Source organism: Haliotis rufescens, unplaced genomic scaffold (assembly GCF_023055435.1).
Source record: "Haliotis rufescens isolate VD_foot unplaced genomic scaffold, xgHalRufe1.0.p SCAF_13, whole genome shotgun sequence".
In the NCBI taxonomy this organism is placed as follows: domain Eukaryota; kingdom Metazoa; phylum Mollusca; class Gastropoda; order Lepetellida; family Haliotidae; genus Haliotis; species Haliotis rufescens.
Genome location: NW_025963813.1, coordinates 5,521,571 through 5,539,353, shown reverse-complemented (window position 1 = coordinate 5,539,353; position 17,783 = coordinate 5,521,571). Strand labels below are relative to the sequence as shown.

The 17,783-nt window shown below is 42.2% G+C and overlaps 6 protein-coding genes across 6 annotated transcripts; all 6 read left to right on the top strand.

Moving 5' to 3' along the window:
• The first annotated feature begins 298 nt into the window (after positions 1–298).
• LOC125378780 lies at positions 299–1,107 on the top strand. Its single transcript, XM_048394740.1, has 2 exons — positions 299–370; positions 601–1,107. The coding sequence occupies exon 2, from the start codon at positions 628–630 to the stop codon at positions 1,105–1,107; it is 480 nt and encodes a 159-aa protein (XP_048250697.1). The 5' UTR covers positions 299–370; positions 601–627.
• Positions 1,108–3,386: 2,279 nt separating this feature from the next.
• On the top strand, positions 3,387–4,195 carry LOC124129107. Its single transcript, XM_046492595.2, has 2 exons — positions 3,387–3,458; positions 3,689–4,195. Exon 2 carries the CDS (start codon positions 3,716–3,718, stop codon positions 4,193–4,195), a length of 480 nt encoding a protein of 159 aa, XP_046348551.2. The 5' UTR covers positions 3,387–3,458; positions 3,689–3,715.
• A 2,280-nt stretch (positions 4,196–6,475) lies between these two features.
• Positions 6,476–7,284, top strand: LOC125378779. The gene is made up of 2 exons (XM_048394739.1): positions 6,476–6,547; positions 6,778–7,284. Exon 2 carries the CDS (start codon positions 6,805–6,807, stop codon positions 7,282–7,284), a length of 480 nt encoding a protein of 159 aa, XP_048250696.1. The 5' UTR covers positions 6,476–6,547; positions 6,778–6,804.
• A 2,279-nt stretch (positions 7,285–9,563) lies between these two features.
• LOC125378777 lies at positions 9,564–10,372 on the top strand. Its single transcript, XM_048394737.1, has 2 exons — positions 9,564–9,635; positions 9,866–10,372. Exon 2 carries the CDS (start codon positions 9,893–9,895, stop codon positions 10,370–10,372), a length of 480 nt encoding a protein of 159 aa, XP_048250694.1. The 5' UTR covers positions 9,564–9,635; positions 9,866–9,892.
• Positions 10,373–12,651: 2,279 nt separating this feature from the next.
• LOC125378778 lies at positions 12,652–13,460 on the top strand. The gene is made up of 2 exons (XM_048394738.1): positions 12,652–12,723; positions 12,954–13,460. Exon 2 carries the CDS (start codon positions 12,981–12,983, stop codon positions 13,458–13,460), a length of 480 nt encoding a protein of 159 aa, XP_048250695.1. The 5' UTR covers positions 12,652–12,723; positions 12,954–12,980.
• Positions 13,461–15,780: 2,320 nt separating this feature from the next.
• Positions 15,781–16,514, top strand: LOC125378845. Its single transcript, XM_048394813.1, has 2 exons — positions 15,781–15,810; positions 16,041–16,514. The coding sequence occupies exon 2, from the start codon at positions 16,068–16,070 to the stop codon at positions 16,512–16,514; it is 447 nt and encodes a 148-aa protein (XP_048250770.1). The 5' UTR covers positions 15,781–15,810; positions 16,041–16,067.
• Positions 16,515–17,783: the final 1,269 nt, after the last annotated feature.

The following is a 17,783-nucleotide window of genomic DNA, read 5'->3' as shown; positions in this document are numbered from 1 at the left end:
AGTTAAATCTATCATGCTTCCCAGCAGTGAGCTAGCCACTGGGTGCCAGGTTAGGTCACAAATACACAGCTTGATTTTTATAATTATGCAGGAAGATATGCATAAAATAGAGAGGCAGGTGACACCGTCCCATGTGATATTACATAATAAAGATTCACTCTTCACGCTCTCAGGGTGTAAAAAGTCGCTTGGAATTTTCTTTTCGAAATCTTCCAATGAGGGCATTTACATTCAACATCCTGATTTCCTGAACCACAAGTATATAAGGTGTGGTGAATCACAATAGCGACATTCAAATCGTTTATTCTCAAGTGGATAAACGTAACTGGCAGGATGCGCCTTCTTAATGTTGCAGTTGTTGTAGTCTTGGGTACGTTTGCCTTATCTGATGCGAATTCGCATTCCCAAGCTTTCTAATAATCAACTTTATGAGCTATTGCTGAGTTTTAAATGGCTTTACGATAATACTGACAACGTTATGATCAGGATAGTTTCTACCATGATGTAAACATTTATTAGGATTGGTAGACGGATTTAGTATGTATGCATCCTGTCATCTATGACCACTTATGCATTGTTTTTTCTTCACATTCTTTACAGTCTTCCTTGGCTCCGTCCTTGGTGGCCATGGTGGTGGTGGTCATGGAGGTGGAGGCCACGGTGGTGGTCATGGAGGCGGCGGCCATGGAGGAGGTCATGGTGGTGGTCACGGAGGTGGTCATGGAGGTGGTCACGGAGGTGGCAAAGGACACGGAGGAGGTGGCCACGGAGGTGGCAAAGGACACGGAGGAGGTGGCCATGGAGGTGGCGGCCACGGTGGCGGCAAAGGAGGTCATGGCGGAGGACACGGAGGTGGCGGCCATGGAGGAGGTCATGGAGGAGGTCACGGTGGAGGTCATGGAGGAGGCCACGGTGGCGGTCACGGAGGTGGCCATGGAGGTGGTGGTCATGGAGGCGGACACCACGGTTAAACATTCAAGTATCATCATATTCACATCAAATGCTGGACATTTGATATCATGTTTGTCGATTCCACTCGCCATGCTGCATCGACCAAAGCTGTATATTCCTCAACGAGCACAAATAAAACTGCCATGTATATTGTAATTTTCTCTTGGCTTATATTTTCTTCAAGTACAACCAAATTCAAGATAGTATCAGCCACAGTAAACCACGGTCATAACAAACTCAAAGAGACCACATATTTTAGTTCGTTATAACCGTAATTCATTATAAGCACATATACAGGATATATGTAGCAAAAGCCCGGGACCTAAGGGCAATACTTTATATCCGTCAGTTCGTTATAAGCCTGTTTGTTATAAAAGTAGTTAATTGTAGTTCCACTGCTTACTTTTCAATGTCCTGCACAGTGATTGTCACATTAGAATCATTGTCCACAAAGGTCCTGAAGCTCGAAGGCAGATGAGTAAACCTATAAACATGTTGAACCAAGCAAGTGGACAATTTCTGTCCGAAAATGCACGGAGTCCCCTTTTAGTATCATACTGTCATTACGGCCTCTAAACGCCCACCTACTTTATAATTAAAGCCGTGCGAATGTTCAAACTAAAAAAGTGACACGTGTGACTCAATGCACCCATGGGGTGATGATAACATTAAGGCCTTATAAGGTAGAGCAGATGTCTAATATAACAACAAGATTTCTAGAAAAGCCTACACAAAAAAACAAGTCCAAATTTGTTTGTTCTTTTCAAGAATCCAGCGCAATATGAATCTTCAAGGAAGCAGATTCCCTCTCAGATGGCCTCAGACCACAGTTACGTCCCTTAAGTTTTACCATGACCCGGAAGGTAAAGAGGAGAACGTAGTGCTCTGTTCGATGGTTTGTTGAGTCTGGGCCAGATATGTTTTGCTTGACATGAGATTCGACATTGTATTTTCTTGATAATTTGTTTTGATCCCAAATGAGTACATGATATTGACTCCAGCTTTCCATGATTTGACCCCCAGTTTAAAGGTCGATCTGTGTGTTTAGGCTCGATACTTCCACTGACCATTGTTGACAGTGGTTATTTGGAAATCGAGCTGCTGGACCCAGGCTGGTAGTTTGCGGTGTAAGTTGTAACTGACAGGTTAGTCATGCAACAGAAGAACAGCCTATGAACGATATTAATTAATGTGGGTTGACATGTCACTGCAGATAGCAAAGAAGGAAAATCATTGTGCTTTGAGGCCAGATGAATGTTCAACTCCGGTGGTGGAGTTTTGTTGATGAGTGTGGGCAGGTAAGGCTGGAAGGGGGTCATACATGGGTCATAGATCGTTAGTTGTACCACCACCACCGCATACATGTTCCTGGGGAAATAGTGGTTACATCAGGTATTCGTCTGATGGATTAGTATATCCTGTCCACATGTGATGTGGAGAGCTGAGATTTTACGACAATCTATAAAAATATGGTTTGGGCCAGTTACCAAGTTAAATGTGGCCCGGACTTTCACACTCAAACACAGACCCAGTTCCAGACCACAACGCAGACACACACTCTAACACTAACTCACAGTTACACCCTGCTCGTTTGTTTTTTATCCATACGCCTACTAAGGACGGTTTAGCCAAGACAAAGCTGTGTCTACTTCCGGGTTCATATCATGATAAATATTGATATTATCAGTTCTTTTGAAAATAAGATGAAGTTCGTTTTCATTAAAGCAGTTTGGATATTTTTGGTAATTGTTGCGCTACCTGAACGGCAATTTAAGATTTGCTAGTTACAGAAAAAGAAGAAGTTTGTTTTATTATAGAAGATAATGTGGCTTTGAGATTATAAAAGTAGGAATTCAAACTTTGAAAATATATCTCAAACTTGAACATTTCCCTCTTCACATCAAGTTTCATTATGAAGAAAGGAATAATGACCTTCCCATAACATTTTGCTTTAAAACACGCATTTGACATAGGTTGATAAACCTCCTGGACCCATAGTAATGGCAGCCTACTAGACTCAATACATGCACTCAACGAAATACTGGAGTTCAACATTTGTCATTCATTTATAAATTCTCTCTCCATTCATTTTTTTTCTCACTAATCATCTGTAGCTTGAAATTGCATTGGATGAACAGTTAAATCTATCGTGCTTCCCAGCAGTGAGCTAGCCACTGGGTGCCAGGTTAGGTCACAAATACACAGCTTGATTTTTATAATTATGCAGGAAGATATGCATAAAATAGAGAGGCAGGTGACACCGTCCCATGTGATATTACATAATAAAGATTCACTCTTCACGCTCTCAGGGTGTAAAAAGTCGCTTGGAATTTTCTTTTCGAAAATATTCCAATGAGGGCATTTACATTCAACATCCTGATTTCCTGAACCACAAGTATATAAGGTGTGGTGAATCACAATAGCGACATTCAAATCGTTTATTCTCAAGTGGATAAACGTAACTGGCAGGATGCGCCTTCTTAATGTTGCAGTTGTTGTAGTCTTGGGTACGTTTGCCTTATCTGATGCGAATTCGCATTCCCAAGCTTTCTAATAATCAACTTTATGAGCTATTGCTGAGTTTTAAATGGCTTTACGATAATACTGACAACGTTATGATCAGGATAGTTTCTACCATGATGTAAACATTTATTAGGATTGGTAGACGGATTTTGTATGTATGCATCCTGTCATCTATGACCACTTATGCATTGTTTTTTCTTCACATTCTTTACAGTCTTCCTTGGCTCCGTCCTTGGTGGCCATGGTGGTGGTGGTCATGGAGGTGGAGGCCACGGTGGTGGTCATGGAGGCGGCGGCCATGGAGGAGGTCATGGTGGTGGTCACGGAGGTGGTCATGGAGGTGGTCACGGAGGTGGCAAAGGACACGGAGGAGGTGGCCACGGAGGTGGCAAAGGACACGGAGGAGGTGGCCATGGAGGTGGCGGCCACGGTGGCGGCAAAGGAGGTCATGGCGGAGGACACGGAGGTGGCGGCCATGGAGGAGGTCATGGAGGAGGTCACGGTGGAGGTCATGGAGGAGGCCACGGTGGCGGTCACGGAGGTGGCCATGGAGGTGGTGGTCATGGAGGCGGACACCACGGTTAAACATTCAAGTATCATCATATTCACATCAAATGCTGGACATTTGATATCATGTTTGTCGATTCCACTCGCCATGCTGCATCGACCAAAGCTGTATATTCCTCAACGAGCACAAATAAAACTGCCATGTATATTGTAATTTTCTCTTGGCTTATATTTTCTTCAAGTACAACCAAATTCAAGATAGTATCAGCCACAGTAAACCACGGTCATAACGAACTCAAAGAGACCACATATTTTAGTTCGTTATAACCGTAGTTCATTATAAGCACATATACAGGATATATGTAGCAAAAGTCCGGGACCTAAGGGCAATACTTTATATCCGTCAGTTCGTTATAAGCGTGTTTGTTATAAAAGTAGTTAATTGTAGTTCCACTGCTTACTTTTCAATGTCCTGCACAGTGATTGTCACATTAGAATCATTGTCCACAAAGGTCCTGAAGCTCGAAGGCAGATGAGTAAACCTATAAACATGTTGAACCAAGCAAGTGGACAATTTCTGTCCGAAAATGCACGGAGTCCCCTTTTAGTATCATACTGTCATTACGGCCTCTAAACGCCCACCTACTTTATAATTACAGCCGTGCGAATGGTCAAACTAAAAAAGTGACACGTGTGACTCAATGCACCCATGGGGTGATGATAACATTAAGGCCTTATAAGGTAGAGCAGATGTCCAATAAAACAACAAGATTTCTAGAAAAGCCCACACAAAAAAACAAGTCCAAATTTGTTTGTTCTTTTCAAGAATCCAGCGCAATATGAATCTTCAAGGAAGCAGATTCCCTCTCAGATGGCCTCAGACCACAGTTACGTCCCTTAAGTTTTACCATGACCCGGAAGGTAAAGAGGAGAACGTAGTGCTCTGTTCGAATGGTTTGTTGAGTCTGGGCCAGATATGTTTTGCTTGACATGAGATTCGACATTGTATTTTCTTGATAATTTGTTTTGATCCCAAATGAGTACATGATATTGACTCCAGCTTTCCATGATTTGACCCCCAGTTTAAAGGTCGATCTGTGTGTTTAGGCTCGATACTTCCACTGACCATTGTTGACAGTGGTTACTTGGAAATCGAGCTGCTGGATCCAGGCTGGTAGTTTGCGGTGTAAGTTGTAAGTGACAGGTTAGTCATGCAACAGAAGAACAGCCTATGAACGATATTAATTAATGTGGGTTGACATGTCACTGCAGATAGCAAAGAAGGAAAATCATTGTGCTTTGAGGCCAGATGAATGTTCAACTCCGGTGGTGGAGTTTTGTTGATGGGTGTGGGCAGGTAAGGCTGGAAGGGGGTCATACATGGGTCATAGATCGTTAGTTGTACCACCACCACCGCATACATGTTCCTGGGGAAATAGTGGTTACATCAGGTATTCGTCTGATGGATTAGTATATCATGTCCACATGTGATGTGGAGAGCTGAGATTTTACGACAATCTATAAAAATATGGTTTGGGCCAGTTACCAAGTTAAATGTGGCCCGGACTTTCACACTCAAACACAGACCCAGTTCCAGACCAAAACGCAGACACACACTCTAACACTAACTCACAGTTACACCCTGCTCGTTTGTTTTTTTATCCGTACGCCTACTAAGGACGGTTTAGCCAAGACAAAGCTGTGTCTACTTCCGGGTTCATATCATGATAAATATTGATATTATCAGTTCTTTTGAAAATAAGATGAAGTTCGTTTTCATTAAAGCAGTTTGGATATTTTTGGTAATTGTTGCGCTACCTGAACGGCAATTTAAGATTTGCTAGTTACAGAAAAAGAAGAAGTTTGTTTTATTATAGAAGATAATGTGGCTTTGAGATTATAAAAGTAGGAATTCAAACTTTGAAAATATATCTCAAACTTGAACATTTCCCTCTTCACATCAAGTTTCATTATGAAGAAAGGAATAATGACCTTCCCATAACATTTTGCTTTAAAACACGCATTTGACATAGGTTGATAAACCTCCTGGACCCATAGTAATGGTAGCCTACTAGACTCAATACATGCACTCAACGAAATACTGGAGTTCAACATTTGTCATTCATTTATAAATTCTCTCTCCATTCATTTTTTTTCTCACTAATCATCTGTAGCTTGAAATTGCATTGGATGAACAGTTAAATCTATCATGCTTCCCAGCAGTGAGCTAGCCACTGGGTGCCAGGTTAGGTCACAAATACACAGCTTGATTTTTATAATTATGCAGGAAGATATGCATAAAATAGAGAGGCAGGTGACACCGTCCCATGTGATATTACATAATAAAGATTCACTCTTCACGCTCTCAGGGTGTAAAAAGTCGCTTGGAATTTTCTTTTCGAAATCTTCCAATGAGGGCATTTACATTCAACATCCTGATTTCCTGAACCACAAGTATATAAGGTGTGGTGAATCACAATAGCGACATTCAAATCGTTTATTCTCAAGTGGATAAACGTAACTGGCAGGATGCGCCTTCTTAATGTTGCAGTTGTTGTAGTCTTGGGTACGTTTGCCTTATCTGATGCGAATTCGCATTCCCAAGCTTTCTAATAATCAACTTTATGAGCTATTGCTGAGTTTTAAATGGCTTTACGATAATACTGACAACGTTATGATCAGGATAGTTTCTACCATGATGTAAACATTTATTAGGATTGGTAGACGGATTTAGTATGTATGCATCCTGTCATCTATGACCACTTATGCATTGTTTTTTCTTCACATTCTTTACAGTCTTCCTTGGCTCCGTCCTTGGTGGCCATGGTGGTGGTGGTCATGGAGGTGGAGGCCACGGTGGTGGTCATGGAGGCGGCGGCCATGGAGGAGGTCATGGTGGTGGTCACGGAGGTGGTCATGGAGGTGGTCACGGAGGTGGCAAAGGACACGGAGGAGGTGGCCACGGAGGTGGCAAAGGACACGGAGGAGGTGGCCATGGAGGTGGCGGCCACGGTGGCGGCAAAGGAGGTCATGGCGGAGGACACGGAGGTGGCGGCCATGGAGGAGGTCATGGAGGAGGTCACGGTGGAGGTCATGGAGGAGGCCACGGTGGCGGTCACGGAGGTGGCCATGGAGGTGGTGGTCATGGAGGCGGACACCACGGTTAAACATTCAAGTATCATCATATTCACATCAAATGCTGGACATTTGATATCATGTTTGTCGATTCCACTCGCCATGCTGCATCGACCAAAGCTGTATATTCCTCAACGAGCACAAATAAAACTGCCATGTATATTGTAATTTTCTCTTGGCTTATATTTTCTTCAAGTACAACCAAATTCAAGATAGTATCAGCCACAGTAAACCACGGTCATAACAAACTCAAAGAGACCACATATTTTAGTTCGTTATAACCGTAATTCATTATAAGCACATATACAGGATATATGTAGCAAAAGCCCGGGACCTAAGGGCAATACTTTATATCCGTCAGTTCGTTATAAGCCTGTTTGTTATAAAAGTAGTTAATTGTAGTTCCACTGCTTACTTTTCAATGTCCTGCACAGTGATTGTCACATTAGAATCATTGTCCACAAAGGTCCTGAAGCTCGAAGGCAGATGAGTAAACCTATAAACATGTTGAACCAAGCAAGTGGACAATTTCTGTCCGAAAATGCACGGAGTCCCCTTTTAGTATCATACTGTCATTACGGCCTCTAAACGCCCACCTACTTTATAATTAAAGCCGTGCGAATGTTCAAACTAAAAAAGTGACACGTGTGACTCAATGCACCCATGGGGTGATGATAACATTAAGGCCTTATAAGGTAGAGCAGATGTCTAATATAACAACAAGATTTCTAGAAAAGCCTACACAAAAAAACAAGTCCAAATTTGTTTGTTCTTTTCAAGAATCCAGCGCAATATGAATCTTCAAGGAAGCAGATTCCCTCTCAGATGGCCTCAGACCACAGTTACGTCCCTTAAGTTTTACCATGACCCGGAAGGTAAAGAGGAGAACGTAGTGCTCTGTTCGATGGTTTGTTGAGTCTGGGCCAGATATGTTTTGCTTGACATGAGATTCGACATTGTATTTTCTTGATAATTTGTTTTGATCCCAAATGAGTACATGATATTGACTCCAGCTTTCCATGATTTGACCCCCAGTTTAAAGGTCGATCTGTGTGTTTAGGCTCGATACTTCCACTGACCATTGTTGACAGTGGTTATTTGGAAATCGAGCTGCTGGACCCAGGCTGGTAGTTTGCGGTGTAAGTTGTAACTGACAGGTTAGTCATGCAACAGAAGAACAGCCTATGAACGATATTAATTAATGTGGGTTGACATGTCACTGCAGATAGCAAAGAAGGAAAATCATTGTGCTTTGAGGCCAGATGAATGTTCAACTCCGGTGGTGGAGTTTTGTTGATGAGTGTGGGCAGGTAAGGCTGGAAGGGGGTCATACATGGGTCATAGATCGTTAGTTGTACCACCACCACCGCATACATGTTCCTGGGGAAATAGTGGTTACATCAGGTATTCGTCTGATGGATTAGTATATCCTGTCCACATGTGATGTGGAGAGCTGAGATTTTACGACAATCTATAAAAATATGGTTTGGGCCAGTTACCAAGTTAAATGTGGCCCGGACTTTCACACTCAAACACAGACCCAGTTCCAGACCACAACGCAGACACACACTCTAACACTAACTCACAGTTACACCCTGCTCGTTTGTTTTTTATCCATACGCCTACTAAGGACGGTTTAGCCAAGACAAAGCTGTGTCTACTTCCGGGTTCATATCATGATAAATATTGATATTATCAGTTCTTTTGAAAATAAGATGAAGTTCGTTTTCATTAAAGCAGTTTGGATATTTTTGGTAATTGTTGCGCTACCTGAACGGCAATTTAAGATTTGCTAGTTACAGAAAAAGAAGAAGTTTGTTTTATTATAGAAGATAATGTGGCTTTGAGATTATAAAAGTAGGAATTCAAACTTTGAAAATATATCTCAAACTTGAACATTTCCCTCTTCACATCAAGTTTCATTATGAAGAAAGGAATAATGACCTTCCCATAACATTTTGCTTTAAAACACGCATTTGACATAGGTTGATAAACCTCCTGGACCCATAGTAATGGCAGCCTACTAGACTCAATACATGCACTCAACGAAATACTGGAGTTCAACATTTGTCATTCATTTATAAATTCTCTCTCCATTCATTTTTTTTCTCACTAATCATCTGTAGCTTGAAATTGCATTGGATGAACAGTTAAATCTATCGTGCTTCCCAGCAGTGAGCTAGCCACTGGGTGCCAGGTTAGGTCACAAATACACAGCTTGATTTTTATAATTATGCAGGAAGATATGCATAAAATAGAGAGGCAGGTGACACCGTCCCATGTGATATTACATAATAAAGATTCACTCTTCACGCTCTCAGGGTGTAAAAAGTCGCTTGGAATTTTCTTTTCGAAAATATTCCAATGAGGGCATTTACATTCAACATCCTGATTTCCTGAACCACAAGTATATAAGGTGTGGTGAATCACAATAGCGACATTCAAATCGTTTATTCTCAAGTGGATAAACGTAACTGGCAGGATGCGCCTTCTTAATGTTGCAGTTGTTGTAGTCTTGGGTACGTTTGCCTTATCTGATGCGAATTCGCATTCCCAAGCTTTCTAATAATCAACTTTATGAGCTATTGCTGAGTTTTAAATGGCTTTACGATAATACTGACAACGTTATGATCAGGATAGTTTCTACCATGATGTAAACATTTATTAGGATTGGTAGACGGATTTTGTATGTATGCATCCTGTCATCTATGACCACTTATGCATTGTTTTTTCTTCACATTCTTTACAGTCTTCCTTGGCTCCGTCCTTGGTGGCCATGGTGGTGGTGGTCATGGAGGTGGAGGCCACGGTGGTGGTCATGGAGGCGGCGGCCATGGAGGAGGTCATGGTGGTGGTCACGGAGGTGGTCATGGAGGTGGTCACGGAGGTGGCAAAGGACACGGAGGAGGTGGCCACGGAGGTGGCAAAGGACACGGAGGAGGTGGCCATGGAGGTGGCGGCCACGGTGGCGGCAAAGGAGGTCATGGCGGAGGACACGGAGGTGGCGGCCATGGAGGAGGTCATGGAGGAGGTCACGGTGGAGGTCATGGAGGAGGCCACGGTGGCGGTCACGGAGGTGGCCATGGAGGTGGTGGTCATGGAGGCGGACACCACGGTTAAACATTCAAGTATCATCATATTCACATCAAATGCTGGACATTTGATATCATGTTTGTCGATTCCACTCGCCATGCTGCATCGACCAAAGCTGTATATTCCTCAACGAGCACAAATAAAACTGCCATGTATATTGTAATTTTCTCTTGGCTTATATTTCCTTCAAGTACAACCAAATTCAAGATAGTATCAGCCACAGTAAACCACGGTCATAACGAACTCAAAGAGACCACATATTTTAGTTCGTTATAACCGTAGTTCATTATAAGCACATATACAGGATATATGTAGCAAAAGTCCGGGACCTAAGGGCAATACTTTATATCCGTCAGTTCGTTATAAGCGTGTTTGTTATAAAAGTAGTTAATTGTAGTTCCACTGCTTACTTTTCAATGTCCTGCACAGTGATTGTCACATTAGAATCATTGTCCACAAAGGTCCTGAAGCTCGAAGGCAGATGAGTAAACCTATAAACATGTTGAACCAAGCAAGTGGACAATTTCTGTCCGAAAATGCACGGAGTCCCCTTTTAGTATCATACTGTCATTACGGCCTCTAAACGCCCACCTACTTTATAATTTAAGCCGTGCGAATGATCAAACTAAAAAAGTGACACGTGTGACTCAATGCACCCATGGGGTGACGATAACATTAAGGCCTTATAAGGTAGAGCAGATGTCTAATAAAACAACAAGATTTCTAGAAAAGCCTACACACAAAAACAAGTCCAAATTTGTTTGTTCTTTTCAAGAATCCAGCGCAATATGAATCTTCAAGGAAGCAGATTCCCTCTCAGATGGCCTCAGACCACAGTTACGTCCCTTAAGTTTTACCATGACCAGGAAGGTAAAGAGGAGAACGTAGTGCTCTGTTCGATGGTTTGTTGAGTCTGGGCCAGATATGTTTTGCTTGACATGAGATTCGACATTGTATTTTCTTGATAATTTGTTTTGATCCCAAATGAGTACATGATATTGACTCCAGCTTTCCATGATTTGACCCCCAGTTTAAAGGTCGATCTGTGTGTTTAGGCTCGATACTTCCACTGACCATTGTTGACAGTGGTTATTTGGAAATCGAGCTGCTGGACCCAGGCTGGTAGTTTGCGGTGTAAGTTGTAACTGACAGGTTAGTCATGCAACAGAAGAACAGCCTATGAACGATATTAATTAATGTGGGTTGACATGTCACTGCAGATAGCAAAGAAGGAAAATCATTGTGCTTTGAGGCCAGATGAATGTTCAACTCCGGTGGTGGAGTTTTGTTGATGAGTGTGGGCAGGTAAGGCTGGAAGGGGGTCATACATGGGTCATAGATCGTTAGTTGTACCACCACCACCGCATACATGTTCCTGGGGAAATAGTGGTTACATCAGGTATTCGTCTGATGGATTAGTATATCATGTCCACATGTGATGTGGAGAGCTGAGATTTTACGACAATCTATAAAAATATGGTTTGGGCCAGTTACCAAGTTAAATGTGGCCCGGACTTTCACACTCAAACACAGACCCAGTTCCAGACCAAAACGCAGACACACACTCTAACACTAACTCACAGTTACACCCTGCTCGTTTGTTTTTTATCCGTACGCCTACTAAGGACGGTTTAGCCAAGACAAAGCTGTGTCTACTTCCGGGTTCATATCATGATAAATATTGATATTATCAGTTCTTTTGAAAATAAGATGAAGTTCGTTTTCATTAAAGCAGTTTGGATATTTTTGGTAATTGTTGCGCTACCTGAACGGCAATTTAAGATTTGCTAGTTACAGAAAAAGAAGAAGTTTGTTTTATTATAGAAGATAATGTGGCTTTGAGATTATAAAAGTAGGAATTCAAACTTTGAAAATATATCTCAAACTTGAACATTTCCCTCTTCACATCAAGTTTCATTATGAAGAAAGGAATAATGACCTTCCCATAACATTTTGCTTTAAAACACGCATTTGACATAGGTTGATAAACCTCCTGGACCCATAGTAATGGCAGCCTACTAGACTCAATACATGCACTCAACGAAATACTGGAGTTCAACATTTGTCATTCATTTATAAATTCTCTCTCCATTCATTTTTTTTCTCACTAATCATCTGTAGCTTGAAATTGCATTGGATGAACAGTTAAATCTATCATGCTTCCCAGCAGTGAGCTAGCCACTGGGTGCCAGGTTAGGTCACAAATACACAGCTTGATTTTTATAATTATGCAGGAAGATATGCATAAAATAGAGAGGCAGGTGACACCGTCCCATGTGATATTACATAATAAAGATTCACTCTTCACGCTCTCAGGGTGTAAAAAGTCGCTTGGAATTTTCTTTTCGAAAATCTTCCAATGAGGGCATTTACATTCAACATCCTGATTTCCTGAACCACAAGTATATAAGGTGTGGTGAATCACAATAGCGACATTCAAATCGTTTATTCTCAAGTGGATAAACGTAACTGGCAGGATGCGCCTTCTTAATGTTGCAGTTGTTGTAGTCTTGGGTACGTCTGCCTTATCTGATGCGAATTCGCATTCCCAAGCTTTCTAATAATCAACTTTATGAGCTATTGCTGAGTTTTAAATGGCTTTACGATAATACTGACAACGTTATGATCAGGATAGTTTCTACCATGATGTAAACATTTATTAGGATTGGTAGACGGATTTTGTATGTATGCATCCTGTCATCTATGACCACTTATGCATTGTTTTTTCTTCACATTCTTTACAGTCTTCCTTGGCTCCGTCCTTGGTGGCCATGGTGGTGGTGGTCATGGAGGTGGAGGCCACGGTGGTGGTCATGGAGGCGGCGGCCATGGAGGAGGTCATGGTGGTGGTCACGGAGGTGGTCATGGAGGTGGTCACGGAGGTGGCAAAGGACACGGAGGAGGTGGCCACGGAGGTGGCAAAGGACACGGAGGAGGCGGCCATGGAGGTGGCGGCCACGGTGGCGGCAAAGGAGGTCATGGCGGAGGACACGGAGGTGGCGGCCATGGAGGAGGTCATGGAGGAGGTCACGGTGGAGGTCATGGAGGAGGCCACGGTGGCGGTCACGGAGGTGGCCATGGAGGTGGTGGTCATGGAGGCGGACACCACGGTTAAACATTCAAGTATCATCATATTCACATCAAATGCTGGACATTTGATATCATGTTTGTCGATTCCACTCGCCATGCTGCATCGACCAAAGCTGTATATTCCTCAACGAGCACAAATAAAACTGCCATGTATATTGTAATTTTCTCTTGGCTTATATTTTCTTCAAGTACAACCAAATTCAAGATAGTATCAGCCACAGTAAACCACGGTCATAACGAACTCAAAGAGACCACATATTTTAGTTCGTTATAACCGTAGTTCATTATAAGCACATATACAGGATATATGTAGCAAAAGCCCGGGACCTAAGGGCAATACTTTATATCCGTCAGTTCGTTATAAGCGTGTTCGTTATAAAAGTAGTTAATTGTAGTTCCACTGCTTACTTTTCAATGTCCTGCACAGTGATTGTCACATTAGAATCATTGTCCACAAAGGTCCTGAAGCTCGAAGGCAGATGAGTAAACCTATAAACATGTTGAACCAAGCAAGTGGACAATTTCTGTCCGAAAATGCACGGAGTCCCCTTTTAGTATCATACTGTCATTACGGCCTCTAAACGCCCACCTACTTTATAATTAAAGCCGTGCGAATGTTCAAACTAAAAAAGTGACACGTGTGACTCAATGCACCCATGGGGTGACGATAACATTAAGGCCTTATAAGGTAGAGCAGATGTCCAATAAAACAACAAGATTTCTAGAAAAGCCTACACAAAAAAACAAGTCCAAATTTGTTTGTTCTTTTCAAGAATCCAGCGCAATATGAATCTTCAAGGAAGCAGATTCCCTCTCAGATGGCCTCAGACCACAGTTACGTCCCTTAAGTTTTACCATGACCCGGAAGGTAAAGAGGAGAACGTAGTGCTCTGTTCGATGGTTTGTTGAGTCTGGGCCAGATATGTTTTGCTTGACATGAGATTCGACATTGTATTTTCTTGATAATTTGTTTTGATCCCAAATGAGTACATGATATTGACTCCAGCTTTCCATGATTTGACCCCCAGTTTAAAGGTCGATCTGTGTGTTTAGGCTCGATACTTCCACTGACCATTGTTGACAGTGGTTATTTGGAAATCGAGCTGCTGGACCCAGGCTGGTAGTTTGCGGTGTAAGTTGTAAGTGACAGGTTAGTCATGCAACAGAAGAACAGCCTATGAACGATATTAATTAATGTGGGTTGACATGTCACTGCAGATAGCAAAGAAGGAAAATCATTGTGCTTTGAGGCCAGATGAATGTTCAACTCCGGTGGTGGAGTTTTGTTGATGAGTGTGGGCAGGTAAGGCTGGAAGGGGGTCATACATGGGTCATAGATCGTTAGTTGTACCACCACCACCGCATACATGTTCCTGGGGAAATAGTGGTTACATCAGGTATTCGTCTGATGGATTAGTATATCATGTCCACATGTGATGTGGAGAGCTGAGATTTTACGACAATCTATAAAAATATGGTTTGGGCCAGTTACCAAGTTAAATGTGGCCCGGACTTTCACACTCAAACACAGACCCAGTTCCAGACCACAACGCAGACACACACTCTAACACTAACTCACAGTTACACCCTGCTCGTTTGTTTTTTATCCATACGCCTACTAAGGACGGTTTAGCCAAGACAAAGCTGTGTCTACTTCCGGGTTCATATCATGATAAATATTGATATTATCAGTTCTTTTGAAAATAAGATGAAGTTCGTTTTCATTAAAGCAGTTTGGATATTTTTGGTAATTGTTGCGCTACCTGAACGGCAATTTAAGATTTGCTAGTTACAGAAAAAGAAGAAGTTTGTTTTATTATAGAAGATAATGTGGCTTTGAGATTATAAAAGTAGGAATTCAAACTTTGAAAATATATCTCAAACTTGAACATTTCCCTCTTCACATCAAGTTTCATTATGAAGAAAGGAATAATGACCTTCCCATAACATTTTGCTTTAAAACACGCATTTGACATAGGTTGATGAACCTCCTGGACCCATAGTAATGGTAGCCTACTAGACTCAATACATGCACTCAACGAAATACTGGAGTTCAACATTTGTCATTCATTTATAAATTCTCTCTCCATTCATTTTTTTTCTCACTAATCATCTGTAGCTTGAAATTGCATTGGATGAACAGTTAAATCTATCATGCTTCCCAGCAGTGAGCTAGCCACTTGGTGCCAGGTTAGGTCACAAATACACAGCTTGATTTTTATAATTATGCAGGAAGATATGCATAAAATAGAGAGGCAGGTGACACCGTCCCATGTGATATTACATAATAAAGATTCACTCTTCACGCTCTCAGGGTGTAAAAAGTCGCTTGGAATTTTCTTTTCGAAATCTTCCAATGAGGGCATTTACATTCAACATCCTGATTTCCTGAACCACAAGTATATAAGGTGTGGTGAATCACAATAGCGACATTCAAATCGTTTATTCTCAAGTGGATAAACGTAACTGGCAGGATGCGCCTTCTTAATGTTGCAGTTGTTGTAGTCTTGGGTACGTTTGCCTTATCTGATGCGAATTCGCATTCCCAAGCTTTCTAATAATCAACTTTATGAGCTATTGCTGAGTTTTAAATGGCTTTACGATAATACTGACAACGTTATGATCAGGATAGTTTCTACCATGATGTAAACATTTATTAGGATTGGTAGACGGATTTTGTATGTATGCATCCTGTCATCTATGACCACTTATGCATTGTTTTTTCTTCACATTCTTTACAGTCTTCCTTGGCTCCGTCCTTGGTGGCCATGGTGGTGGTGGTCATGGAGGTGGAGGCCACGGTGGTGGTCATGGAGGCGGCGGCCATGGAGGAGGTCATGGTGGTGGTCACGGAGGTGGTCATGGAGGTGGTCACGGAGGTGGCAAAGGACACGGAGGAGGCGGCCATGGAGGTGGCGGCCACGGTGGCGGCAAAGGAGGTCATGGCGGAGGACACGGAGGTGGCGGCCATGGAGGAGGTCATGGAGGAGGTCACGGTGGAGGTCATGGAGGAGGCCACGGTGGCGGTCACGGAGGTGGCCATGGAGGTGGTGGTCATGGAGGCGGACACCACGGTTAAACATTCAAGTATCATCATATTCACATCAAATGCTGGACATTTGATATCATGTTTGTCGATTCCACTCGCCATTCTGCATCGACCAAAGCTGTATATTCCTCAACGAGCACAAATAAAACTGCCATGTATATTGTAATTTTCTCTTGGCTTATATTTCCTTCAAGTACAACCAAATTCAAGATAGTATCAGCCACAGTAAACCACGGTCATAACGAACTCAAAGAGACCACATATTTTAGTTCGTTATAACCGTAGTTCATTATAAGCACATATACAGGATATATGTAGCAAAAGCCCGGGACCTAAGGGCAATACTTTATATCCGTCAGTTCGTTATAAGCGTGTTTGTTATAAAAGTAGTTAATTGTAGTTCCACTGCTTACTTTTCAATGTCCTGCACAGTGATTGTCACATTAGAATCATTGTCCACAAAGGTCCTGAAGCTCGAAGGCAGATGAGTAAACCTATAAACATGTTGAACCAAGCAAGTGGACAATTTCTGTCCGAAAATGCACGGAGTCCCCTTTTAGTATCATACTGTCATTACGGCCTCTAAACGCCCACCTACTTTATAATTACAGCCGTGCGAAAGTTCAAACTAAAAAAGTGCACCCATGGGGTGATGATAACATTAAGGCCTTATAAGGTAGAGCAGATGTCCAATAAAACAACAAGATTTCTAGAAAAGCCCACACAAAAAAACAAGTCCAAATTTGTTTGTTCTTTTCAAGAATCCAGCGCAATATGAATCTTCAAGGAAGCAGATTCCCTCTCAGATGGCCTCAGACCACAGTTACGTCCCTTAAGTTTTACCATGATCCGGAAGGTAAAGAGGAGAATGTAGTGCTCTGTTCGATGGTTTGTTGAGTCTGGGCCAGATATGTTTTGCTTGACATGAGATTCGACATTGTATTTTCTTGATAATTTGCTTTGATCCCAAATGAGTACATGATATTGACTCCAGCTTTCCATGATTTGACCCCCAGTTTAAAGGTCGATCTGTGTGTTTAGGCTCGATACTTCCACTGACCATTGTTGACAGTGGTTACTTGGAAATCGAGCTGCTGGACCCAGGCTGGTAGTTTGCGGTGTAAGTTATAAGTGACAGGTTAGTCATGCAACAGAAGAACAGCCTATGAACGATATTAATTAATGTGGGTTGACATGTCACTGCAGATAGCAAAGAAGGAAAATCATTGTGCTTTGAGGCCAGATGAATGTTCAACTCCGGTGGTGGAGTTTTGTTGATGGGTGTGGGCAGGTAAGGCTGGAAGGGGGTCATACATGGGTCATAGATCGTTAGTTGTACCACCACCACCGCATACATGTTCCTGCGGAAATAGTGGTTACATCAGGTATTCGTCTGATGGATTAGTATATCATGTCCACATGTGATGTGGAAAGC

Bases quoted from the DNA above. Each gene is read 5' to 3' on its own strand.
- LOC125378780 (XM_048394740.1), top strand. From the start codon at position 628: ATGGTGGTGGTGGTCATGGAGGTGGAGGCCACGGTGGTGGTCATGGAG.
- LOC124129107 (XM_046492595.2), top strand. From the start codon at position 3,716: ATGGTGGTGGTGGTCATGGAGGTGGAGGCCACGGTGGTGGTCATGGAG.
- LOC125378779 (XM_048394739.1), top strand. From the start codon at position 6,805: ATGGTGGTGGTGGTCATGGAGGTGGAGGCCACGGTGGTGGTCATGGAG.
- LOC125378777 (XM_048394737.1), top strand. From the start codon at position 9,893: ATGGTGGTGGTGGTCATGGAGGTGGAGGCCACGGTGGTGGTCATGGAG.
- LOC125378778 (XM_048394738.1), top strand. From the start codon at position 12,981: ATGGTGGTGGTGGTCATGGAGGTGGAGGCCACGGTGGTGGTCATGGAG.
- LOC125378845 (XM_048394813.1), top strand. From the start codon at position 16,068: ATGGTGGTGGTGGTCATGGAGGTGGAGGCCACGGTGGTGGTCATGGAG.